The following is a 26,704-nucleotide window of genomic DNA, read 5'->3' on the forward strand; positions in this document are numbered from 1 at the left end:
ACAGCTCTCAGCGCTGTCACACTTTGACAATCGCAGCACTGCACTCATATTACGGTTTTACACAAATAGAGCTTCTTTTGGTGGTATTTTATCACCACTGGGGTTTCATTTTTTGCTAAAATTAAAAAAAAAATCAGTTTTTCTTAGTTTCTGCAAATTTTTTTTACAAATAACATTTTTGTTCCCTTCACTGATGAGGCTGCACTGATGTGTGCTGAGGTTGCACTCATGAGGCTGTGCTGATGAAGCTGCACTGATGTGCACTCTGCACTCATGAGGCTGCACTGATATGCGCCTGATGAGACTGCACTGATGTGCTTTGAGGCTACATTGATGTGCGCTGATGAGGCTGCACTGATGTGTGCTGAGGCTGCGCTGATATGCGCCTGATGAGCCTGCGCTGAGGTTGCACTGATGTGCGCTGAGGTTGCACTGATTTGTGCTGAGGCTGCACTGATGTGCACAGATGAGGTAGCACTGATGTGCACAGATGAGGCAGCACTGATGTGCTCTGATGAGGCTGCACTGATGTACGCTGAGGTTGCAGGCATGAGGCAGCATTTATGTGCACCTGATGAGGCTGCACTGATGTGCGGCTGATGAGGCTGCACTGATGTGTGGTTGTTGAGGCTGCACTGATGTGCGCCTGATGAGGCTGCACTGATGTGTGCTGAGGTTGCACTCATGAATCTGTAATTATGTGTGCTGGTGAGGCTGCACTAATGTGGCAGCACTGATGTGCTCTGATGAGGCAGCATAATATGCGGCATTGACGGGCACTGATGAGGCTGCACTGATAATCATGGCATTGAGGATCAGTGCCCTGATTATTTGTGTACACATCTCCTGTCACACTTGCTGGTCATTGGCTCTCCTCTCCTCACGCTGTGACAGCGGGCGAGGAAATGATTGCCGATAACCAGCAAGTGTGTTATCCCAGAGCGAGAGAGATGCCCTGTAGCCGTCTTTTGGGTATAGCGTGGTAATGAAGTCATTAGTATGGATTCACAACCCCCATGTGCAGAGCCCGCCAGGAAGTCGGCTCTGCACAGCGCTAATCACAGGCAGTGAGACATTTCTCGATCTCTGCAGCCGCAGATCAGGAAAAGTCTCACTGCCTGCGATGGGGACTGTGCAGTGCCAACTTCTTGGTGGGCAAGAATCTACAGCGCCTTGAAAAAGTATTCATACCCCTTGAAATTTTCCACATTTTGTCATGTTACAACCAAAACCGTAAATGTATTTTTATTGGGATTTTATGTGATAGATCAACACAAAGTGGAAGGAAAATGATAAATGGTTTTCACATTTTTTTACAAATAAATATGTAAAAAGTGTGGTGTACATTTGTATTCAGCCCCCCCCCTTTACTCTGATACCCCCAACTAAAATCGAGTGGAAGCAATTGCCTTCAGAAGTCATCTAATTAGTAAATAGAGCCCACCTGTGTGTAATTGAATCTCAGTATAAATACAGCTGTTCTGTGAAGCCCTCAGGGGTGTGTTAGAGAACCTTAGTGAACAAACAGCATCACGAAGGCCAAGGAACACACCAGACAGGTCAGGGATAAAGTTGTGCAGAAGTTTAAAGCAGGGCTATGTTATAAAAATATCCCAAGCATCATCCAAAAATGGAAAGAGTATGGCACAACTGCAAACCTACCTATACATGACCGTCCACCTAAACTGACAGGCCGTTCCATCGTTCCATTGTGGTAAAATATTTTTTATACAGTGCTCTTCTATTTAGAATGTGTTTCTCCCCTCTTTTTCTACAGCCTATATACCAATCACTCCTTATAGCCCCTCCCTCCCCCTCTCTCCAATCACACCTATCACCCACCTCACACACTTCTCCTATTACCTCCCTGGGCACCTTCTGGGGCCTTCTAATGTGACCTTCCCATACAAAAACATCCCACCCCATTTTCTCATATATTACTCCCTCCCCTCTCCCCCTCCCCTCCTCCCCCCCTCCCCAGAAACCCACCAAACACGAAATGTGTCCCATACATCAAACATAGGCGGAGAGCAGCACGTTAACCCCCCTATATAAACTGCACATCACTCTGAAAACATCCACACTGTGAAACATGGTGGTGGCAGGATCATGTTGTGGCGGGTGCTTTTCTTCAGCAGGGACAGGGAAGCTGGTCAGAGTTGATGGGAAGATGGATGGAGCCAAATACAGGACAATCTTAGAAGAAAACCTGTTAGATTCTGCAAAATACTTGAGACTGGGGTGAAGGTTCACCTACCAGCAGGACAACGACCCTAAACATACAGCTAGAGCTACAATGGGATGGTTTAGATCAAAGCATATTCATCAGTGGCGGCTGGTGAAGTTTTAGGATGGAGGGGCGCCAGACCCCGCCCTTCCTTTTTGACCCCTCCCACTTGGTGAAAATGGGCGTGGTTTCAGCTGAATAGTGGACGTGGCTCTCTGGTGCTGTGGTTAATGTCTGAGATGAACGAGGGATGGAGGGACAGCAGGCCCAGATCATACACAACAATAGAAATATGTGTATTCTAGAAAGTTTAACAATCAGCAGATAAAGATATTTCAAATACCTGGTATTAGCTCTTCAATCATCCTGGCACCATGGTTGTTGTGGTGTCAGGATGATTGAAGCACATTATTTCTATTATAACATTGTAATATAAAATGAAATCATTCAACTCGCCATAATGCAGAATCAGTGGGAGCCCTGAGCGTGTCAGTAGCCACATCGCTTGCCATCAGGTGTCCCCAGTGGAGTCCCTCCTTGCATGCAGCCTGTGTCCCACCAAATGGAGCCTGTGTCACCATCAAATGCAGCAGTATGTGTCATCACCAAATTGCAGCAGCATGTGTCACCACCAAATTGCAGCAGCTTGTGTCACCACAAAATTGCAGCAGTGTATGTCACCATCAAATTGCAGCAGCATGTGTCACCATCAATTGCAGCAGCATGTGTCACCACCAAATTGCAGCAGCATGTGTCACCATCAAATGTGTCACCAAGTTGCAGCAGCATGTGTCCCACCAAGTCACAGCAGCATGTGTCCCACCAAGTTGCAGCAGCATGTGTCCCACCAAGTTGCAGCAGCATGTGTCACCAGGTTGCAGCAGCATGTGTCCCACCAAGTTGCAGCAGCATGTGTCACCAGGTTGCAGCATCATGTGTCCCACCAAGTTGCAGCAGCATGTGTCACCAGGTTGCAGCAGCATGTGTCCCACCAAGTTGCAGCAGAATGTGTCACCAGGTTGCAGCATCATGTGTCCCACCAAGTTGCAGCAGCATGTGTCACCAAGTTGCAGCAGCATGTGTCCCACCAAGTTGCAGCAGCATGTGTCCCACCAAGTTGCAGCAGCATGTGTCACCAAGTTGCAGCATCATGTGTCACCAAGTTGCAGCAGCATGTGTCCCACCAAGTTGCAGCAGCATTTATCACCAAGTTGCAGCAGAATGTGTCACCAAGTTGCAGCAGAATGTGTCACCAAGTTGCAACAGCATGTGTCACCAAGTTGCAACAGCATGTGTCACCAAGTTAGAGCAGAATGTATCACCAAGTTGCAGCAGCATGTGTCACCAAGTTGCAGCATCATGTGTCACCAAGTTGCAGCAGCGTGTGTCCCACCAAGTTGCAGCAGCATTTATCACCAAGTTGCAGCAGAATGTGTCACCAAGTTGCAGCAGAATGTGTCACCAAGTTGCAGCAGAATGTGTCACCAAGTTGCAACAGCATGTGTCACCAAGTTAGAGCAGAATGTGTCACCAAGTTGCAGCAGCATGTGTCCCACCAAGTTGCAGCAGCCTCACATCAAACCCCCCCTTACTTACCTTGCAGTGTGTTGTCCTCTCCAGCGATGTCTCTCCTCATACTTCCTGGTTCCTCTCTCCTGGGTGCAATTGGAGAGAGAAAACTGGAAGTGACATCATCACAGATGTCATTCAAACCGCCCGGCCGTAGTAATATATACTACGAATGGGCAGAAGCTACTCGGCGCTTCACAAAGCGCCGCAAGGCAGGCTAAACGCTCGCAAATGAAGAGCCACGTCTGCAATCTCGTGATTGCATAGACGCTTCCCATAGGTGCAATGTGTCCGGCGTCAGACTGTGTCCGGCGTCTGAACACCGTGCACTAAAGGACTAGGGCCAGATTAATTGCTGTAATTGCAGTGAAAGGCGGTTCTACAAAGTATTGACTCAGGGGGGCTGAATACAAATGTTCTCACACTTTTTACATATTTATTTGTAAAATAAAAAATGAAAACCATTTATTATTTTCATTCTATTTATTTATTTTCATTCTACTTTACAATTATGTGCCACTTTGTGTTGGTCTATCACATAAAATCCCAATAAAATACATTTATGTTTTTTGTTGTAACATGACAAAATATGGAAAATGTCAAGGGGTATGAATACTTTTTCAAGGCACTGTATGTGTATGTATGAATGTGAGCTAGGGACCTTCAATTTTTAGCTCCTGGGGGGGCAGGAACTGATTTGAATGTGCAATATATGTAAAGCGCTGTGTAAATTGTCGGTGCTACTGTATCTGCACCTGTGATAAATAAGTAAATTGCACTAAGTGACAGTTTATAGTATTATCACTGATTACTGTATCAGTGTCATTGGTAATGTCAGTGACCCTCCCAGATAACATCTGTTAGTGCCAGATTGCCCACCACCCTATCATAGTCCCACTTTAAATTTCTGATTACCAGTATAGCGTCATAGCTGCGTAAAAATTCCAGTATATATCCCATAGTTTGTATAACTTTTGCACAAACCAACTAATATACACTCATTGGGATTTTTTTTACATGTAGCAGAAAACATTTTGGTCTAATTTTCTAAAGAAATTAGATTTTTATTGAATATGTTTTATAACAGAAAGTAGAAAATATTGTTTTTTTATTTCACAATTTTTTTTTTCATTTATATAATAATAAAAAATAAAATAAAAATATAATCAAATACCACCAAAATAAAGCTCTAGTTGTGTGAAAATAAAAAAATAATATAAATGTATTTGTGTATAATGTTGCATGACTGCCCGATTGCCAGTTAAAGTAGCGCAGTGCCGAACATATTCGGCGACCAATCTAAATTTGCTACGGAAGTGACGTTCCGTCGCTTTCATTTTGCTACACCCCACATTGGTCCACAGTAAGGATACACTAAGAAGGGGGGAAAGCGGACATGTTGTTACACCCACCGGAGGTTTTGCATTTTACACGTATTTATAACAGTAGTCAGTTTATATAGTGAAATACAGGACTTACAACTCCGTCTGACTATTTAGATCTTGAATTTTAAAATTCAAGATCTAAGTAGTCAGACGGAGTTGTAAGTCCTGTATTTCACTATATAAACTGACTTTACTGTTATAAATACATGTAAAATGCAAAACTCCGGTGGGTGTAACAACATGTCCGCTTTCCCCCTTCTTAGTGTATCCTTACTGTGGACCAGTGTGGGGTGTAGCAAGATGGCGACGACAGAACGTCACTTCCGTAGCAAACTGCGATGGGTCGTCAAATATGTCGTTACAAGGCTCAGCACAGGACCCATAAGGCAGCAGCGGCTAAGGCCTCATTCAGACAGGTGTGCCCCAAGCCACATGTAGCTAGCCAATAGATGTGGATGCAGACGCAGAGGGCTGCACGGACACATGTTAAAATTAGGTGTGAAGGAAGCGGGCGCACACACTCTTGCACACCTGTCAAACACCTTATGCACACAGTACAGGTGCCAGCGCTCATCTGAGTGAGGCTGGATACAATGGGGTTCATTTACTAAGGCCTTGTTCATACCTACAGTTTCTCACAAAAGTGAGTACACCCCTCACATTTTTGTAAATATTTTATTATATCTTTTTATGTGACAACACTGAAGGAATGACGCTTTGCTACAATGTAAAGTAGTTAGTGTACAGCTTGTATAACAGTGTAAATTTGCCGTCCCCTCTAAATAACACAACACACAGCTATTAACGTCTAAACCGCTGGCAACAAAACTGAGTACACCCCTAAGTGAAAATGTCCAAATTGGGCCCAATTAGCCATTTTCCCTACCCGATGTCATGTGACTCATTAGTGTTACAAAGTCTCAGGTGTGAATGGGGAGCAGGTGTGTTAAATTTGGTGTTATCGCTCTCACTCTCTCATACTGGTCACTGGAAGTTCAACATGGCACCTCATGGCAAAGAACTCTCTGAGGATCTAAAAAAAGAATTGTTGCTCTACATAAAGATGGCCTAGGCTATAAGAACCTGGCCTAGGCCAAGACCCTGAAACTGAGCTGCAGCACAGTGGCCAAGACCATAGAGAACAGGTTCCACTTTGAACAGGCCTCACCATGGTTGACTAAAGAAGTTGAGTGCACGTTCTCAGCGTCATACTCATAGGTTGTGTTTGAAAAATAGACATATAAGAGGTGCCAGCACTGCTGCAGAGGTTGAAGGGGGGGGTGGTCAGCCTGCCAGTGCTCAGACCATACGCCACACACTGCATCAATTTGGTCTGCAATGGCTGTTGCCCCACAAGGAAGCCTCTTCTAAAGATGATGCACAAGAAAGCCTTGCTAAAGACAAGCAGACTAAGGACATGGATTACTGGAACCATGTCCTGTGGTCTGATGAGACCAAGATAAACTTATTTGGTTCAGATGGTGTTAAAGAGTGTGTGGCGGTGTTTCATCATTTTCGGCGACCCGTCACATTTTGCTACCCGCTGGAGTGCACATGCGCAATGCCGCCATACACGTTACAACACTGTTGTAAGACCACTTTGCCACAGGGCCCCTCACTGCCATTCGGGCACGGCCTCGCATCGCTCTGCATAATTATAATCTAACTCTATGTCCACTTAGGATGGTGGGGCTTGAACCTGGACCAGGGGTGTGGCCACAAAATTCTGTTGGAACGCATATGGCGGCGTTACGCATGCACAATCCGGCAGGTAGCCAAATGTGATGGGTCGCCATATGTGACGAAACATCGGTAACCAGGGGAGGAGTACAAAGACAAGTGTGTCTTGCCTACAGTCAAGCATGGTGGTGGAGTGTCATGGTCTGGGGCTGCATGAGTGCTGCCGACACTGGGGAGCTACAATTCATTGAGGGAACCATGAATGCCAACATGTACTGTGACATACTGAAGCAGAGCATGATCCCCTCCCTTCGGAGACCGGGCCACAGGGCAGTATTCCAACATGATAACAACCCCAAACACACCTCCAAGATGACCACTGCCTTGCTAAAGAAGCCAAGTGTATAGGTGATGGACTGGCCAAGCATGTCTCTAGACATAAACCCTATTGAGCATCTGTGGGACATCCTCAAACAGAAGGTGGAGGAGCGCAAGATCTCTAACATCCACCAGCTCCGTGATGTCGTCATGGAGGAGTGGAAGAGGACTCCAGTGGCAACCTGTGAAGCTCTGGTGAACTCCATGCCCAAGGGGGTTAAGGCCATGCTGGAAAATAATGGTGCCCACACAAAATATTGATACTTTGGACATTTTCACTTAGGGGTGTACTCACTTTTGTTGCCAGTGGTTTAGACATTAATGGCTGTGTGTTGAGTTATTTTGAGGGGACAACAAATTTACACTGTTAAGCCCCATACACACTATCAGATTATCTGCTGACTTTTTCCTTCAGATTTACCAAAACCATATAATATGAGGTCAAACCTTAGGAGTTTCAATGTGTATGCAATCAGGCAGGCCCTTCTACTACATTGTTTTGGTAAATCTGAAGGAAAAACTCAGCAGATAATTTGATAGTGTGTATGGGGCTTTATACAAGCTGTACACTCACTACTTTGCATTGTAGCAAAGTGTAATTTCTTCAGTGTTGTCACATAAAAAGAAACAATAAAATATTTACAAAAATGTGAGGGGTGTACATACTTTTGTGAGATACTGAATGAATTTTTTAGTGTGGGTTCAGTTTTGTAGAAACACACTACAGTCCATTTAACATGGTTTCCTATGGGTCACACATGTTTTGTTTTTTTGAAGCACCTGATTAGAGCCAGAGGCTTTAAAATAGGGTGGGCTTGGGGTGCAGAGCTTTGCACTACAAGCCCACCCAGGTGTGTTGCAGTAGCGAATGAAAATTCATTATTGAAATAGTTATCCTCCTCACGTCCAATCAGGAAGCGTCTTAGACCCATTTCCCGATTGGTCGAATGGAGAAGTGTCCCGGTTGGCTGCCGAGGAGGAGAGAGGAAGCGGAAGCTGCTGCCGCCGCCATGCCTGTGGAGAGCAGGGGAAGCCGCTGCCGTAATGACCATGGAGAGCTGGGGAGGCCACCATTATGCCCACGGAGAGCAGGGGAAGAAGAAGCCACAGCCGTGATGACCGCGGAGAACAGGGGAAGAGGAAGCCACTGTGATGACTGCCGAGAGGAGGGGAAGCTGACGCCGCCATGATGCCTGCGGAGAGCAGGGGAAGAAGAAGCCACCGTGATGATCGCTGAAAGCAGGGGAAGCCGTCTGGAGAAGAGCTGCCCGACGGGGTGGGGGGGGGGGGGTGGCTGGTGTAACTGTTTGCTGCTCCCCCCAAAAAAATTACAACCAGCAGCCACTGGAGTCACGTTCACATCTGTGTATTTTATAGAAAGGGACAGGGACTTTTTTCTGGTTTTTGGTTCCATAGACTTCAATGGATCAAAAACATGTATTAAAAAACGCAAAATGCACCAGGAATATGCAAACTGCAACCTACGAAAGTGTGAACCAGGCCTAAAGGCAAATAGGCTGTTCACTTTGCAAGAAAAGTTGCCCCTGCACTTAGTGAATATGGCAAGGATTCCCTTAGGCTGGATTCACACCTATGCATTTTTAGTTCTTTTTTTGCATTTTGCAGATTTGTACTACAGAACGTGTTCCATAGGAAACCATGTTAAATGGACCGCAGTGCAAATCTGCAAAATGCAAAAAGCACTAAAACTGTATAGGTGTGAATCCAGCCTTACAAAGGCTACCCAATGAGAAATGTCATCGATTAACAAGGATCACCTGACCTATCAAGACAATCAGGTGTGTATGTTATATACCACCTGACCTGCAGAGGGTGTGGTTTCAGACAAGTCAGTCTGTTGTGTTTTAATGCTGGCATAGCACATGTGTGGTACACCAAAGTGGTGCCTAGTGATCAGTAGAACTGTGATCTCAAGAGCTTACAATCAACAAAAGCGGTAAGGCCCAACCCAGAATGATCTTTATATAGTATGCAAGTATATGTGTATTGGAGATGTTTAAAGTAAACCTGAAGTCATTTTTAATATAAAGTTACTCAATAAAGTATAACTAAAGGCAAAACTTTTTTTTATTTTGGATGAAGTGGAGAGGGATTAGCAAAGCTGTTGGGTTTTTATTGCTGTCTGTGCCCCCGTTCAGGAGATTCACCTTCCTTTCTTGTCCTGTTTACCATCACTGTTGAAAGTGGGGGGGGTCACCAGAACAGGAATAGAGGGGAAATCTTCCAGTGGGGACACTAGCTCCAGTGACAACTAGGGCTTTCCACTGGAGGTAATCCCCCCCCCCCCCCCCTCGCTTCCTTTTTTGGCTATGGGCAGGAAGAGAAGGGAAATCTCCCCAAAGGGATGTGGATGGCAAAAAAAAAAAAAAAAGTTTCTCTGTGATGGGTGGTTGCAGCCTTTCTAGCCTCAAGGAACCCTTTGAAATAGGTTTAATGTCTCAGGAAACCCCTGCAAAGTATATTTGTGGTAAATAAATGGAAAGGAATGTGGCTTACCTGGAGTTTTTGAAACCCAGGGGTTGATTTCTTAAAGGCAAATCGAGTGCACACTTTACAAGGGAATTTTCCTTAGTTTAGTGAATGGGATGAAGCTTTGCTAGCTTCCATCGTCCAATCACGTGCAAGCAAAAATGGTGTTTAGGTTCCTTCTTCCTCCCCGTGACTTTATTTTTATTTTTTTATTTTTTTTGTTTCTCGTTGAATATCATGTTGAATAACCCTTTGGTTATGCCAGGGGGACCTTAGGTGTGGCCCTGGTATAAAGAGATGATCATCCACTGTGCTACACAATTAAATAGTGGCTTGGAGGGCGATCAAAATTGCAGGCCTGCAAATGTCTTTTGTATTAGCTTACATTCAAAGTAAGGTGATACAAACAGATTGGTCTCCCACGATTTAAGTATCCTGGTTGATCTACTATACATCACCCATGTAGCTCTAACCTTGCTTCTGGAGCACTGTTATACCCCCTAATGCAACACACCTTCAATCCACCATGCAATAGTATATGCCACATACTCCAACTGACCACTAGGTGGTGATAGAGTCCTTGCTGGTGTTTGGATGTATGAATTGTGTGCATATGGAAATATAAGCGTTGTCTGTGTTTACTATATTACAAGTACACTTGTGGTGATCACTTATTTGTTTATATATTACTTATATACTCAATCTATTTGAATACTTTATTGTACTCTGTAATTTATATAGTCTTCTGCATTAGAACGCAGAACTGTAGCACTTACAAGTATGCTAGGATGCCTAGGAGCTGGTTTACTGTAATAAGATATTACAGGGGTAATAAGACTCTCAGGAGCTGGTTTACTGTAGTAAGATATTACAGGGGTAATAAGGCACTCAGGAGCTGGGTTACTGTAATATATTACAGGGGTAATAAGACACTAAGGAGCCGGGTTACTGTAATAGGATATTACAGGAGTAATAAGACACTCAGGAGTTGGGTGACTGTAATAAGATATTAAAGGGGTAATGAGGCACTCAGGAGCTGGGTTACTGTAATATATTACAGGGGTAATAAGACACTCGGAAGCCGGGTTACTGTAATAAGATATTAAAGGGGTAATAAGACACTCGGGAGCCGGGTTACTGTAATAAGATATTACAGGGGTAATAAGACACTCGGGAGTTGGGTTACTGTAATAAGATATTACAGGGGTAGTAATAAGACACTCGGAAGTCGGGTGACTGTAATAAGATATTACAGGGGTAGTAAGACACTCGGGAGTCGGGTGACTGTAATAAGATATTAAAGGGGTAATAAGACACTCGGGAGCCGGGTTACTGTAATAAGAGATTACAGGGGTAATAAGACACTCGGGAGCTGGATGACTGTAATAAGATATTACAGGGGTAGTAATAAGACACTCGGGAGCTGGGTTACTGTAATAAGATATTACAGGGATAATAAAACACTCGGAAGTCGGGTGACTGTAATAAGATATTACAGGGATAATAAAACACTCGGAAGTCGGGTGACTGTAATAAGATGGTGTGGATGTTTTGTGATGTGTGCTCCTGTCCTGAGATGAAATAGACATGCACTGTGATGTCGTGTTTTTTCTTACCCTTAGGGGTCGATATGTTTCGCTCATCAGGGACATTGGACAGAAATATACGTGATGTTGTTGTGTCTGAGAATACGGAATTGAAGAAATTCCACGAACAGATGAAGAAGGAAGTACGGAGCATTCTCAGCAGACATGAGGGGACCCTGGGCAGAGGGGTCCTGGAGGTAATATTTCACACTTCTTTCCTACCTACTTACCATGCCTCTATAAATCTGCTGCTATAAACGCCTCCATCTGTTTGGGAGGGACATGTGCGCATCTCAAACACATTCTAGATTTGAGTCACAGTATAACCTTCCCCAGCCTCAGGCACTGGTACATGTAGCCTGCATTGTTCAGTATCTGGATCATCTGAGATGCATTGCACTATGGCAACACTGTAGTATCCTGTGCTACTATGTGGGGGAAAAAAAAAACCTGTCCAACGAAACCGTGCATAAATTCAGTGCAAATGGGGCAAAATCAAACCTTCTCTGTAGGTTATGCGTGAATGAGGAAAATGCTATATGGCCACTAGATGGAGCAGAGAGGTATACACTTTTCTTATGGTATTTAGTGCCATCTAGTGGTCATAATGCAGAATTTTCCCCTTTCCACATTCCCGATCTGTAGACTATAGCCTGAAGACAATGGATTTTGCCCCATTTGCACAGAATACATTTACAGGCTGCTTTGCAAATTTTATTTTTTATAAATCTTGGGTTGATAGTGCTGCCATATTAAATCTTTATTGGACTGTTTTTTTATCTTTTTTTATTTTCACTAAAAGTGTTTTATTTACAGACTGGTCACATTTACTGCACAACACATTTTTACTGCATGTTACTGTAACCCAGGAAGTGAACTGCAGTGTGTTTGTTTTATGTGGCATAAGAAAATTATCCCTTACAGAATCCTGCCAAAACTTTTTTTTCCCCAATCGTCTTTCAGGACAGCCACCTTAGAGAGACACTGGCTCCTCCCCTCTTAGGAAACACCGCCTTCATTTTCAAGATTTAAGCCTCCTCCTCCCTTCATTCCTCAGTTATGGTGTTTCCTCCGGTGGGGAGACACCGCTAAGGAACCTTAGCTGAATTCGGTTGGTGAGACTGAAGCTATCCGAGCGGAGCTCCGGCCCCACTCGGCTATCCGACCGTCTATCGGTCGCCCTTTGACAGTCGGATCAGCGGGGAGCTGAAGTGTTCGTACTGTCTATACACCCTAAACTTCGCTTGGGGAAAGCAGGAAGTTTTACAGGGTCGTCCGTTCGTTCACCCGCGGGTGTTTTAACGGAACAGGCAGTCCGGTCGGCTGGGGAAGCTGAACTTTTGACTGACCTTTTTCTCTATACGCACTCCAATCTTCGCTTGGGGAAAGCAGGAAGTTTTTGGGGAGGTTCATCCCTTCGTTTCGCCCAGTGGGGCGCTGCAACGAGGACGTCCAAGGTCCCCCTGTGTATTCAGTCGGCTGGGAGTTAGAGGCCGGACCGGTGGGCGGGCGACGTCAATTCCGGTGGGGGCGGACCTCTTCGTTGGATCCGCGTCTTCCGGTTCCGGACGCGGCACGTGGAGGGGAACCTAGCGTTCGGCTGGTGCGGCCTCTTTCTACAGTTGCACAGGTAGCTGTCGGAGGCACGTTCGTACCACTCTTCCTCAACAGGAGAATGTCTGAAGCAGTGGCTTCAAGTGCTCCTGGAATTAACGGCACCAGCCACCCAAAGGTAATAGCCCTGGAGAGGGGTTCCCTTACCTTATAACCAGTAGCTCCACTGGTGTGTTTTCCCCCTAGGTGGTTGGGGGGGAAGGGCAGTGCGTCTGGGATCCAGGTGGAGATTGATCCTAGGAGGGGGCACTCCCGGTGGTCCTCTTAAGTAGTGCTGGTGTTTCTTTTCTTTTTCTTTTAAAGTTTATGCTGCTCTCTCTTTTACTTCGGTATCTCAGAAAAACTTAAGCAGGTCCCCCTTGGTTCTTGGAGGAAGTGTCCTTCATGTAGAGCCTCTTTGGGGAATTCCTGGTTCAAGGCACTTTGTAAGGAGTGTATTAAAGGCCTGGATAGCTCAGTCCGTAGCTCTGTTTGGGTGCCATTAGAGAGCAGGCAGCAGAACAGGGTGCAGATCTGGCGGCTTCTGTGAAGGTTCCAATGGCCTCAGCTCCAGAGCGCTCTTTTCACCAGCACAGCAGAGTGTTCCACCTAACCCAATGGTTGTTCCTCCCACAGTTTAGGGAGAATCCAGAGGGTTCCAGAGGGAAGTTGAGGAAGAAGTTGACAGAGCCGTCTCAGACTCCCAAGGGGAAACTGAGGTGAGGACTTGGATGGGGAACCCAAAAGAACCTCACGGTATAAACTTCCCCTGGATGAGGTGGATAGGCTCTTGAGAGCTGTTCAATCACTTAGGAGGCACTGTCACCCCACGATCAGATGTACTAGGGCCTAGGGGAAGCGGGTGTTCCCGGGTCATGACGTCTTGATCAATGCCATCAGGGATGGCAGGATCCCGAAAGAAAACCTTTCTTTCCCAAGTGTTCTTCCAGGACAGCCCTTGAGAGATGGAGCTCCTCCCATCGACACAGGAAACACATTGCCACAGTTCAAAAGGCGGTCCCTCAGGTCCCTGGTCAGTCATTTGTGTTTCCTCCGTCGGAGGAACATGTTGCCAGGAACCTGGAGGCCCCTCTCAGGGGCTGCCTGAGAACCAGTTAGCCATAAGGGACCGGGTCCTGTTTTTTGGCTGCAGTATTGGGTCCATACCTTTTTTTTTTTTTTTTTTTTTTTTTTTATTTATTTATTTATTTTTTTTTTTTGTGGCTCGGGTACCGTCCAGCTGATTCGGAGCAGACCCGTTACCCTCCTCCTTCCAGTGCCGAGGTGGCCAGGGGCAGAATGGCGCCGGTTTCCCCCAGGAGCGGTGAGTGGAACCTTCCATCTCTGCTCCTTGTTGCGGTGGGGTCGGAGACGCCGAGCGTCGCTTCCGGCGGAACCGCGTCATCACTGCGTGCCGAGACTTCCGGTTCCGGGTCTCTAAGGGTACAAGGAGGAGAGGGAGAGCCAGCGCTGTGCCTGTGAAGCCCGACCAGCGTCCAGCTATACCGGATTAGCGGCGGGATCCGGAGCGTCAGAGGGGGACCATGGAGGCTATTCCCCAGGATACTCCGGCGGAGACAGGCACCAGCCAATCCCAGGTAGGCTGCTGGGCATGCTATTACTCTGGAGCGGTGGTGTTTGTAGGCTGGGCCCTGTAGTGCCCCACGGTGGCGGTTTACTCACAGTGAGATTGTTTGTTAGTGGTGATTCTAAGAGGGACATGGTGCTGACGCTAAGAAATCCTTTGTCTTCTTATTTTCAGGCTAAGGAGATACCAAGGGAAGACAAGACAGGCCGCAAAAAGTGCCCTAATTGTGGGAATAGGTTGTCCTCTGGCTCTAACAAAGCCCTATGCAAGCAATGCATTGCAAGCTTGCTTAAATCTGAGGCAGATTCCCCTTTAGCAAAATTTTTGGGCTCCTTTAAAGAGGAAATAGCGTCGACCTTTAAGTCCCTCCGGGAGTTAATCACTGACGTGGGATCAGCTGCAGCTGCCTCCACGAGTAAAACGACTATAATCTCCTCCTCACCATGCCTTACAACACCCAGCTCAGGGGAGCCCCGTATGGTCAGGGAGCCTAGCCCCACGTTGATTAGCCCCGAATCCTCTGACACTGACTTGGGTCAGGAAGAGGATCAAGCAACATCTAAAGCCTCAAAATATAGATTATCTCTCGAGGAAGTAGATGAGCTAATGGGGGCTATCTATGATACGCTGGAAATTGAGGAGGAAGAAACTCAGTTATCCAGACATGATCAAATGTATGAGGCTCTGGGGAAAAAGAAAGCAAGGATTTTTCCTATACATAAGGTGCTTTCTGACCTTGTCCTTAAGGAGTGGTCTGAACCAGATAAAAAGGTTTTCTTTCCTAAATCCCTTAAGAGAAGGTTCCCTTTTGATGAGAGCCCAGAGGCGGTCTGGAATAAAAATCCTAAACTAGACGCCCCTCTGTCCAAAATCTCAAAGCAGGCTGATCTGGCCTTTGAGGATATGGGCCACCTGAAAGATCCCATGGACAGGAGAACAGACATTGTCTTAAAGAGGGCCTGGGATGCCTCTATGGCAGGCTTAAAACCAGCTCTAGCCACTTCTTGTGTAGCTAGAAACCTGGAGTTCTGGTTATCGCAACTACAAGAACATTTAAAGGCAGGCACTCCTAGGGGGGAGCTTCTGAAATCCTTCCCTAGGCTTTTTAAGGCCACCAGTTTCATCTCTGACGCCTCCACGGACTCCGTAAAATTTACGGCTAAGTCTGCAGCACTTTCAGTGGCAGCAAGGAGGTCAGTATGGATGAAAACCTGGGGGGGAGACACGGCGTCTAAAACCCGCCTGTGCAGCGTCCCTTTTACAGGAGACTTAGTCTTCGGGCCTGAATTAGACTCCGCCTTAGAAAGGACAGCGGATAAAAAGAAAACCTTTCCCGCAAAAAAAAATTTTCAAAGAAAAATTTTTCGTCCCTTTAACCACTTTCAGACCGGACCATTTTGCTGGTAAATGACCAGAGGTCTTTTTACACTTTGGCACTGCGCTGCTTTAACTGGTAATTGCGCGGTCATGCAATGTTGTACCCAAACAAAATTTGCGTCCTTTTCTTCCCACAAATAGAGCTTTCTTTTGATGGTATTTGATTGCCTCTGCGATTTTTATTTTTTGCGATATAAACGTAAAAAGACCGCAAATTTTGAAAAAAAATGATATTTTCTACTTTTTGTTATTAGAAAAATCCAATAAACTCAATTTTAGTCATACATTTAGGCCAAAATGTATTCAGCCACATGTCTTTGGTAAAAAAAAAGTCAATAATTGTATATTTATTGGTTTGCGCAAAAGTTGTCACATCTACAAACTAAGGTACGTTTTCTGGAATTTACGCAGCTTTTAGTTTACGACTGCCTATCTAATTTCTTGAGGTGCTAAAATGGCAGGGCAGTACAAAACCCCCCCAAATGACCCCATTTTGGAAAGTAGACCCCCTAAGGAAATTGATAAGAGGCATGTTGAGCCCATTGAATATTTTATTTTTTTGCCTCAAGCGATTGAATAATGACAAAAAAAAAAATATATATTTTTTTTTTACACAAAGTTGTCACTAAATGATATATTGCTCACACATGCTATGGGCGTATGTGAAATGACACCCCAAAATAAATTCTGCTGCTTCTCCTGAGTACGGGGATACCACATATGTGGGACTTTTTGGGAGCCTAGCCGCGTACGGGGCCCCGAAAACCAAGCACCGCCTTCAGGCTTTCTAAGGGCGTTACAGTTTTGAAGGCCATAAAATGCCAAGATGGCACAAACCCCCCCCCCAAATGACCCCATTTTGGAAAGTAGACACCCCTAAATTTAGGGGTACACTAGTGAGACTAGGTAATAAATGGCGGGTGCCCTGAAACTATAAAAAAATAACTAACCAACCAGCGTCACCTGTAACAGTTATATGGTGATCACTGGTGAAAGGGTTAACTAGGGGGCAATCAGGGGGCTTTATGCGGTAGTATATGGGGGTCCCTGGCGCTATAAAAAGCTGCGGCAAACCTAAATACCTACCTGCCTAACTAGCGTCACCTGTGACACTAATACAGCGATCAGAAAAACAATCGCTTATTAGGCTGGGTTCACACTGGAGCGATGTGGGAACGCCACGAATGCGCGGCGGGTTCCCGCATCGCATGCCTCCCGGCGGCAGTTCACACTGCCCTATGCGAACTGCTGGGAGTGTCAGTGAAATGTTACTGACACCCCCAGATCAGTTCGCATATCGCAGTGCGATCTGCAAACTCGGATCGCATGGTGTGAACACCCATGCGATCCGATTCTGCTGCGGGCCAAAAAAAGGGTCCCGTGCGAATTTGCGGCGGGTGCGGCGAATGGCTGAACTCGAATCGCACAGAGATCGGATGTGATTTGCACTGCAGTGCGGTGCGAATCACATTCGTTCTCATAAACCGCTGCAATGTGAACCCAGCCTTAGTGACACTGGCGACGGGGGGTGATCACGGGGTTAAACCTTTATTGGGGGGGTTAGGGGGGTACATTAGAACTAAAGGGGGCTAACTAACTGCCCTAACAGTTATTAGTCACAAATGACACCAATGCAAAAAAAAAGAAAAAAATGACATTGGTGTCACTGTGACTGGGGGGCAGGGGTAATTGGGGGGGTGATCGGGGGGTAAAGGGGGGGGTGTGAGTGTGCCTGGCATGTTCTACTGTGTGTGTAGAGTGTTGGTGCAACTCACCGATCCGCTCTCCTCCGTGTCGGAACGAAAAATACCGACACGGAGGAGAGAATACATCACTTCCTCTCCTGTGTTTACATTACAGGAGAGGAAGTGATGTCACGGGGGATTTCCATTCGTCGAGAGCGATCGCGAGGGGGTGGCCATGAATGAATGGCCGCCCCCTCATCCCGGATCGCTCTCGAAGGAATGCCGACCGCCGCAGGCACCGGGGGGGGGCCCGATCGGGCCCCCCACCCGCGGGCAGGCAATGACTTATATATACGCCCATATGCCTGCCCGTGCCATTCTGCCGACGTATATCGTCGTGCGGCGGTCGGCAAGTGGTTAAGGAACCCTCTAAATCAGAGAAGAGTTCAACCCCCAAAAAACATTGGTCGGGACATAAAGGGAAAGGAAAAGGGGGCATACTGTTTAGCCGCCCCAATCAGGATCCCAAACCCCAGTGACGTCAGGGTTCCTGTGGGAGGAAGATTAAGCAAATTTCTTCCACAATGGGAAAAGACAACCTCGAATGAGTTTGTCTTAAATATAATAAAAAGGGGTCATGCGCTGGAATTTCACAGCAACCCTCCTTCCAAGTTTCTGGTGACAAAGCTTCCAAGTCACTCAAAAGGCCAGGGCCTTACCTTTACTGATAGGGGAAATGGTGGATCAAGAGGTATTGACACCAGTCCCTATTCAGGAACAAGGAGACTGTTTTTACTCGCACATTTTTGTGGTAAGAAAACCGTCAGGGAGATTCAGACTAATTATGAACCTCCGACCACTGAATCGCTCCATCCGTTACAAGAGATTTCGGATGGAGTCCATTTATTCCATAAAGAATCTCCTGCAGAAAGAGATATTTATGGCAACCCTGGATCTAAGGGACGCTTATCTGCATATTCCAATAAGGGAGGAATGCCAGAAATTCCTTCGGATGGCAGTGCAGATAGACACAAAGGTTTACCACTTTCAGTGCAGAGCACTTCCCTTCGGTCTATCATCCTCCCCAAGAATCTTTACCAAGGTTCTCGGAGAGGCTTTAGTTCCACTGAGGCTTCAATCAGTCTCAATTATCCCCTATCTAGACGATCTGCTCCTAACAGCACACTCAGAGTCGTCTTTCTCAGGATCTGGAATTGACTCAACTCAGCCTGAGTCGATTAGGGTGGATTGTCAGTCAGGAGAAATCCAAGACAACTCCAACACAGGAGATCCTGTATCTGGGTTACTGGATCAAGTCTGTAGATCAGAAAATTATACTGCCGGAAGAAAAGATTTTGAATCTGTGGCAGAGAATATCTTTTCTTCAATGCAGCCCCAAATGTACGGTGAGGGAAGTAATGTCGGTCTTAGGTCTTATGACTGCAGCCATTCCAGCCGTACAATGGGCCAGGTTCCACCAAAGAGACCTTCAGGGTTTTCTGTTAGAACAATTAAAAGGCAGAGATCTGGAGGAGGAGGTATCGATCCCCTCAAAGATAAAACGCTCCCTCTGGTGGTGGAAGGACAGGGAGAACCTAAACAAAGGGGTTCATTGGGTCCTTCCTATCACTTCAACACTAACAACGGATGCGAGCAGTTGGGGCTGGGGAGCCCACCTCGGCTCAAGCTGGGTCCAGGACAAGTGGACCCCGGAGGAGAAATGTTTTTCTTCCAATTGGAAAGAGCTAACAGCAATCCTGAGAGCTGTTCTAGCTTTTCACCCCACAATACAGGGTAACCATCTACAAGTCCGCTCAGACAATACGACGGCTGTAGCATACATAAACAAACAAGGAGGTACCAGAAGTCCTCGTTTGATGTTGGTAGCCAGACGCATTCTCCAGTGGGCAGAAGCCAATCTGGAATCCATTTCTGCAGTTCACCTGAAAGGGGAGCTGAACAACAAGGCGGACTTCTTGAGTCGACAAAAGATTTCGAACCAAGAATGGTCCTTACACCCAGAGGCATTCAATCTCATAACTCACTGGGGAGAACCAGAGGTAGACCTTTTTGCGAGCAAAAAGAATGCAAAGGTTCCAAATTTTTTCTCGCTAAACCCAGGAGATCAGCCCCTGGCGGTAGATGCCTTGCAAACTCCATGGACTTTCAGTCTGGCGTATGCATTTCCCCCCTCCATCTCATTCCGAGGGTTCTAGCAAGATTCCTCAAGGAGAAAACCTGTTTGATTCTAGTAGCACCTTTTTGGCCCAGGAGACCGTGGTTCACAACGTTGCTACAATTGACAGATTGTCCGCCTCTAAGACTTCCCTACAGACAGGACCTCCTGTCGCAGGGACCTCTTTACCATCCGCAGGTCGCCACACTGAAGCTTTCAGCGTGGTTACTGAAGAGGAAATCTTAAGGAGTAAGGGCCTGTCAGATGAGGTAATTGCGACCTTACTACAGAGTCGCAAACCAGTCACGAGGGCTATTTACAAAAAAGTCTGGAAAAAATGTAATAGCTGGCTGAATAGCCGTGACATAAATACGGCTAATATTCTACAGTTTTTACAGGAAGGTGTAAACAAGGGTTTAACCCTAAGTACTATTAAGGTACAGATAGTTGCCTTAAGTGTGTACCTAGATGAACGCTTACAGGAAAATCCTTTTGTCGCTAGATTCTGTAAGGCAGTCGCTAGACGTAAGCCAGTCAGAATCACCAAAGTCCCATCCTGGGATTTAGCAGTTGTACTAAAAGCTTTCTTGGGGTCACCCTTTGAGCCTATCTCAGAGGCCTCCCTAAGGCTTATTACATTTTAAGACAGTACTCCTGGTGGCAATCACTTCAGCCCGTAGGGTCAGTGAAATCCAAGCCCTATCCATCAGGGAACCATTCCTACAGATCCTAGAAGACAGAGTCATACTAAAGACAGACCCTGGGTTCTTACCAAAGGTAGCATCTAGCTTCCATAGGTCCCAAGATATTGTCCTCCCTTCTTTTTGTCAAAATGCAGCAAATGAGAAAGAGGAACGTTTTCATTTATTGGATGTGAGGAGGTGTATTCTAGAATATCTTAAAATAACAAATCCATTCAGAATCTCAGACTCCCTTTTTGTCCTTTTTTTCCGGACAGCGTAGGGGACAGAAAGCTTCAAAAGTAACCATAGCTAGATGGATTAGGCTAGCTATAGCAGAGGGGTATAAGGCCTTGAATAGAGATCCTCCTGAGGGTGTTAAAGCTCACTCCACAAGAGCGTTGTCTGCATCCTGGGCAGAAAGAGCTGGTGCCACCCCGGAGCAGGTATGTAAAGCAGCCACATGGTCAAGCTTTTCCACCTTTACAAGGCATTACCGACTGGACTTAATGTCTAGTCAGGATCAGGCCTTTGGGAGGAAAGTCCTCCAGGCCGTGGTCCCCCCCCCTAATCTGGTAAGTACTTGGGGATCCTCTCAAGGGCTGTCCTGGAAGAACACTTGGGAAAACTGGAGTTAGTACTTACCGGTAACTCCTTTTCCGGTGGTCTTCCAGGACAGCACGATCCCACCCTTTATTTGATTATAGTGATGTACTAATGTTATTACCTGTTATGGTTTATATGTTTTTCAGTTCCATCCTTCGGTTCTTGGTGAATGACTGACCAGGGACCTGAGGGACCGCCTTTTGAACTGTGGCAATGTGTTTCCTGTGTCGATGGGAGGAGCTCCATCTCTCAAGGGCTGTCCTGGAAGACCACCGGAAAAGGAGTTACCGGTAAGTACTAACTCCAGTTTTTCTGGTGCATTTAAAGCAAAGGTTTCCTTGGGCGGAAGAGGAGGCTCTCATCTGGAATAAAATCCCCCAGGTTAGATGCGGCCTTTTCTCAGATGTCCAGGCATACTGACCTGTCCTTGGGGACATGGGGGTACTTTCAGACCCTATGGTTTGAAAATGCCTGGGTGTTACCATAAGGAAATCTCTAAGCCTGCCATAGCAGCCACAGTGGTGGCTCGTAGTACAAAGTATTGGCTTATCCAGATGAAGCAATGACGGCAGAGGAGTCTTTTCTATCCTCCTTTTCCCGTGCTGCTTAAGGAGTTGGCATACACTGCGGATGCTTCGGCTCAATCCATTCGATTGTATGCAAGGTCCTCGGCTCTGACCAACTCAGCCTGGAGGGCCTTAAGGCTGTAGACATGGCAGAGGGACAGGGCGTCCAGATCAAAGCTCTGTGGAATTCTTCTTTAGAGGAGACCTGCTGTTTGGGCCAGGTCTTGAAGCAGTGCTATCGCACGGCTTATAAGAAAGAGGCCTTTCCCCTTAAGAAAAAATAGGGGGAGCAGTTAAAGGGTCCTTCCTCCCCCAGTGGGAGATGATCACCTCCAACCAGTTTGTGTTGGGGATCATCAGAAGAGGTTACCGTGTGGAGTTTTCAGAGCTTCCCCCTTTGAGACTCCTTGTCACTGAGCTGACAAAATGTGCCCTTCTTTCCTCTTCAGGAGTTAGAGGAATAGGAAGTGGTAATAAAGGTCCCAGCAGGTTAAACAGGCAAGGCTTCTATTCTCTCATTTGTGGTTTGCAAGCCTTCGGAAAAGTTCAGGCTCATCCTGATCCTGAATCGTCTGGGTGTCTTGGTCACCTACAGAAGTTTTTGGTTGGTTTTAGTCACGGGGTGAGGGCACCTCTTCCACCAAAACTGTTTCAGGGCATCGATAGTAAGGATGCATACCTGTATATTTCCATCGCAGAGAGCCACCAGCGTTTCCTCAGGCTGGCAGTGATAACCTCTGTAGGGGTGCTACACCTTCAGTTCAAAGCACTCCCCTTTGGGCTATCCCCTTCTCCCTCGTATCTTCACCAAAGCGATGGTAGAGGTTCTATCCTTCCTGCGTCTCAGGGTAGTCTCTGTGATCATGTATCTTGATGATCTTCTCCTGTTTGTCCCTTCTCTGGCGCAGTTAAACGGGGATCCACAGCTTACAAAGGACCTATTAGTGAGCTTGGGTTGGCCTCTGAACCTAGGGAAACTCAACTTAAACTCCTTCCCAAGGGGTCACCTTCCTGGGGTAGGTGCTGGGCTCAACAAAAAAAAAAAAGGGGGCTTCCCTCCTTGGAGAAAATCCGGAAGGTAAACAAAGCACTGTGGTTTCTCCAGAGCAACTGTCAGAACTCAGTGAGGAAGGTCAGGTTGAGCTTACTGACATCCACGCTCCTAGCTGTTCAGTGTACGGGGTTACGTTACCGTCCTCTGCAAACTATTCATCTTGAAGGTTTGGGACCACAGTAGGGGGTCTTAGGACTCTTTGGTTTCGGTTCTAACTCAGGTAAAGAAACCAGGAGCGGTGGCGTGTGACAATGCGCGCCGTCTCCCAAAGGCGCAGGTTGCTGTTGGGTTGCGTATGTCTGAGTTCTAGTCCACCCTGTGCCAAATCACGAGGGTGTCCGTTGCTAGCTTTAGCACGGTGGCTCACGACTGATCACTGAATGGCAAAGGTCACAGCTGACAGTCCTGTGCTGGCAAGGTGGCAGTGAATGGCCGACTTAGAGCATTGAGATAATACTACACAGCCCATATTTTAAAGTCTCTTTGGTGGGAAAGGGGAACATGTTTGTCACAAGGCCTAGAGTGGATTTGGCCAATATCCAAGGAGGAAGGAGTCAAAGAGACCCTCAAAATTGGAGGGAGTTGAGAGCAGTAGATCTGGTTCTCAGGACCCCTCAGAGTGCTCTGGGGACATTAGGTAGGAGTCATGGAGGCAATCCCTTGGCAGTGGCTTACGTCAATAAGACGGGGGCTTCTGGAGCAGAGCCTTAGGGGCCTTAGCGAAAGCCACCCTCAGATGGACCAAATGTTAAATTCCTGTCCTTCCAGTGATCCGGTGGAAAGGAGGGGGATTCCTTCGATAGACTTTTTCCCCAAGGGAAAACGCGAAAGAAGCCATCTCCCGTTCTATGAGCAGGGGAGATGGGATGTCGGGAGCAGACGCACTAAGCACAGACTTAGGGTTTCTCTAGGTGCTATGCTTTCCCCCTTCCCGTCCTGATTCCCGTCCTGATTCCTGCAGGGTTAAGGAAGTTCCAGGTGGAGATTACCATCTCTTTCCAATCGCACCTCATTGGCCCAGGAGGCCGTGGTTCTCCATTCTGAAGGGCCTGTCGGTGGAACTCCCCTGGGTTTTTTCCCGGTCTAGGAGTGTCTCCTTTCCCAGGGTCCAATCTGCTGTCCCCAGGTGGAACCTTGCAGCTTGGCTACTGAGGAATTACCGAAGGACAAAGGGGTCTCAGACTGTTTAGTAGCCACTCTTTTGAATTGCAGGTAAATGGAAGCTCAGACCATTTTCCTGAAGGTATAGAGGCGGTTCAATAGCTGGGGCTCAGAGAACTCCTTCAATGAGCGCAGCTCGGGGGCCGTTCTAGAGGTCCTGCAGTCAGGGGCAGATAAGGGGTTAGCCCTGAAACATTGGAGAGTCAGGTATCCGTTTCAAGCGTATTTCTGGATAGACATCTAATGTCAGACCTTGGGATAGTAAGGTTCTTCAGAGCCTTAAGTAGGCGAAGACCAAGCCTTTGGTCGCCCCCTTCCCAGTCGGGATCTTGCTTTAGTTTTACAGGTTCTCACAGGGGAACCTTTTGAGCCGTTAGAACCTTGCTCGTTAAAATTGATCACTCTCAAAACGGTATTTTTGGTGGCAATCACTACAGCAAGGAGAGTAAGTGAACTCGAAGCCCTTTATATTAGGGCACCTTTTTTTTCAGGTTTTTTCCGGATCATTTGGTTTTTAAGATGGATCCGGCCTTTTTTTACCTAAGGTAGCCTCTAGTTTCCATAGAATACAGGAGATTGTGCTACCTACTTTCTGTTCGAATCCAGTAAGAAAACAGGAACACATGTTTCACAGATTAGATGTTAAAAGATGTGTTCTTCATTATTTGGATTGCACAAAGTCAGTTCAGGAAATCTGATTCACTTTTTGTGGTGTTTTCTGGGGCTAGGAAGGGTTCCAAAGCCTCTAAACGTACGATAGCTAGATGGTTAAGGTTAGCCATTGGACAGGCTTACGTGACAGGGGGGTTAGATCCCCCAGTTGGGGTTAGAGCACACTCAGCCGGGGCAGTGGTAACTTCTCAGGCAGAGTGGGCTGGGGCATCTCCTGAACAGATCTGTAGTGCTGCAACGTGGTCCAGTGTTTCTACGTTTTTGAAACATTATAGACTGGATCTTCTGTCAGCCAAAGACCAAGCCTTTGGCCGTAAAGTACTGCAGGCAGTGGTCCCACCCTAAGGTAATGTACTCGCTTATCCTCTCTAAGGTGGCTGTCCTGAAAGACGATTGGGGGAAAAATGGAATTACGTACCGGTAATGTCCTTTTCCAGGAGTCTTTCAGGACAGCACTGGTTCCCACCCAAGTTTTTTGCAGACCATCGGGAACTCATCACATGAGACCGTCAGGTAAGACTAAAAGTTTGTGTGACGTGTTCTTGTGTCTCCCCAGTTGGCCGGAGGTACTCTGGAAGAACTGAGGAATGAAGGGAGGAGGAGGCTTAAATCTTGAAAATGAAGGCGGTGTTTCCTAAGAGGGGAGGAGCCGGTGTCTCTCTAAGGTGGCTGTCCTGAAAGACTCCTGGAAAAGGACATTACCGGTACGTAATTCCATTTTTTTTTTTTTTTTGATTTATTTTTTGGGTTGCATGCACCGTGTGAAGGTTGTGTTTACCTGCACAGAGATGCACTGGTATTCTGTGCATCCCTGTACAGGCAGTCCCATTCATGTCAATTGGGACGCAGCGGCTGAAGACACACACTGCTTCCAATTTTAACATCTATACGGGTGCAGGTCCCCAAACTCACTGTCTGCAACCCCACATAGATATTAAATTGGGAGCAGCGCCTGGACACAGCTGCTGTGTTCCAGTTAACGTTAATAGGACTGCCTGCACAGGGATGCACGGAACACCTGTGCGGGTAAATACAGCCCTCGCACGGACCCACGCTGTGGTACCCCCCCCCCTGGGGAAAAGGCCTAAAATGTCCTTAGATGGAGGTGAATGTACAAGTTGTATCTAGTGCAGTGATGGCGAACCTCGGCACCCCAGATGTTTTGGAACTACATTTCCCATGATGCTCCACTACACTGTGCCAGAGCATCATGGGAAATGTAGTTCCAAAACATCTGGGGTGCCAAGGTTCGCCATCACTGATCTAGTGTATGTATATATTCTATCCCAAAAGTGACCTTTACTTTTATGCTATGCATTCTCGTGTCCTGTGTGCATCCTTTTTTGAAACTAGGCTTTTACCCAGGATTCCTCGGGGGTGAACAAGCGTGGTGGACGTGCAAGACCTACCCGGGTGGCAGATGCTGGGTTTACAAGCAGCCTGAAGAAGCAATGGAACAGCCTCAAGCAGCTTGTAGAGGTTTTAGAAGCCCGCGGTGAGCCATGGTGTAGTTTTTGTCCTGTAAAATAAAACAAAATATTCTTGTGATTGGGCTGTGAAGGAAGCTGCATTCTCATAATTCCTGTGCCACGTGCTAGTTTTGGGGCATTGATGCTGAACTGATACACGGATACTTACTAAAACTGATTGGTCATTGGTTTGCTCAGCCTATTGCGCAAGGGTGTGCACTGCAGAGCACAAACATACGTGTGTGTGTGTGTGTGTGTGTGTGTGTGTGTGCAGAGCAATGAAAGATTTGTCAGGTGTTTTTTTTTTTTTTTTTTTTCCTAGGAGCCCCGTTTATGGGGATTTGGTGAAATATTAAGGGTCTAAACAGACCCCTGATGTGTCACTTTTGAGACAAAGAAACTGAAGACAGATTCCCCAGTCCCTTTCTCTGCAGCCAAGTTTACTATTCTTCAGTCAAGAATGAAGACAGGAGCAATCAGTACAGATCACTCGCTGTGGTCCGGTTAATTAAATCTTTACCAGTCCCTTCCCTGCTCTTGAGGAGGGAAGCTAGCAGCACTGCAGGATGGAGACAGGAAGCAGGGGGAATTGGCAATGCACAGGGTGATTAGAGTGTGCCCAGGCATATCCGACACACCCTGGGCGCACACCTAATGTGAAGAGTGTAAAATCTGCTGCAGCTCCAAATGGAAACCAATCAGGTTTTATTAAAGCTTAATTGAACAAGCTGAGGTTAAAAGCTGATTGGCTACCATACACAG

At 46.7% G+C, this 26,704-nt stretch overlaps 1 protein-coding gene across 1 annotated transcript in view; it reads left to right on the forward strand.

The window, feature by feature from the left end:
• The first annotated feature begins 8,744 nt into the window (after nt 1-8,744).
• The window catches only part of LOC143961207 (uncharacterized), a 47,709-nt gene continuing 29,749 nt past the window's right edge, over nt 8,745-26,704 (forward strand). Inside the window, exons 1-3 of the mRNA XM_077470433.1 lie at nt 8,745-9,196; nt 11,352-11,512; nt 25,827-25,968. Of these exons, the coding sequence (XP_077326559.1) occupies nt 11,360-11,512; nt 25,827-25,968 (295 nt within the window). The 5' untranslated portion in view covers nt 8,745-9,196; nt 11,352-11,359. The remainder of the gene's footprint in view (nt 9,197-11,351; nt 11,513-25,826; nt 25,969-26,704) is intronic.

Source organism: Lithobates pipiens, unplaced genomic scaffold (assembly GCF_037356315.1).
Source record: "Lithobates pipiens isolate NorthernLeopardFrog02 unplaced genomic scaffold, aLitPip1_a1.2 Scaffold_8, whole genome shotgun sequence".
In the NCBI taxonomy this organism is placed as follows: domain Eukaryota; kingdom Metazoa; phylum Chordata; class Amphibia; order Anura; family Ranidae; genus Lithobates; species Lithobates pipiens.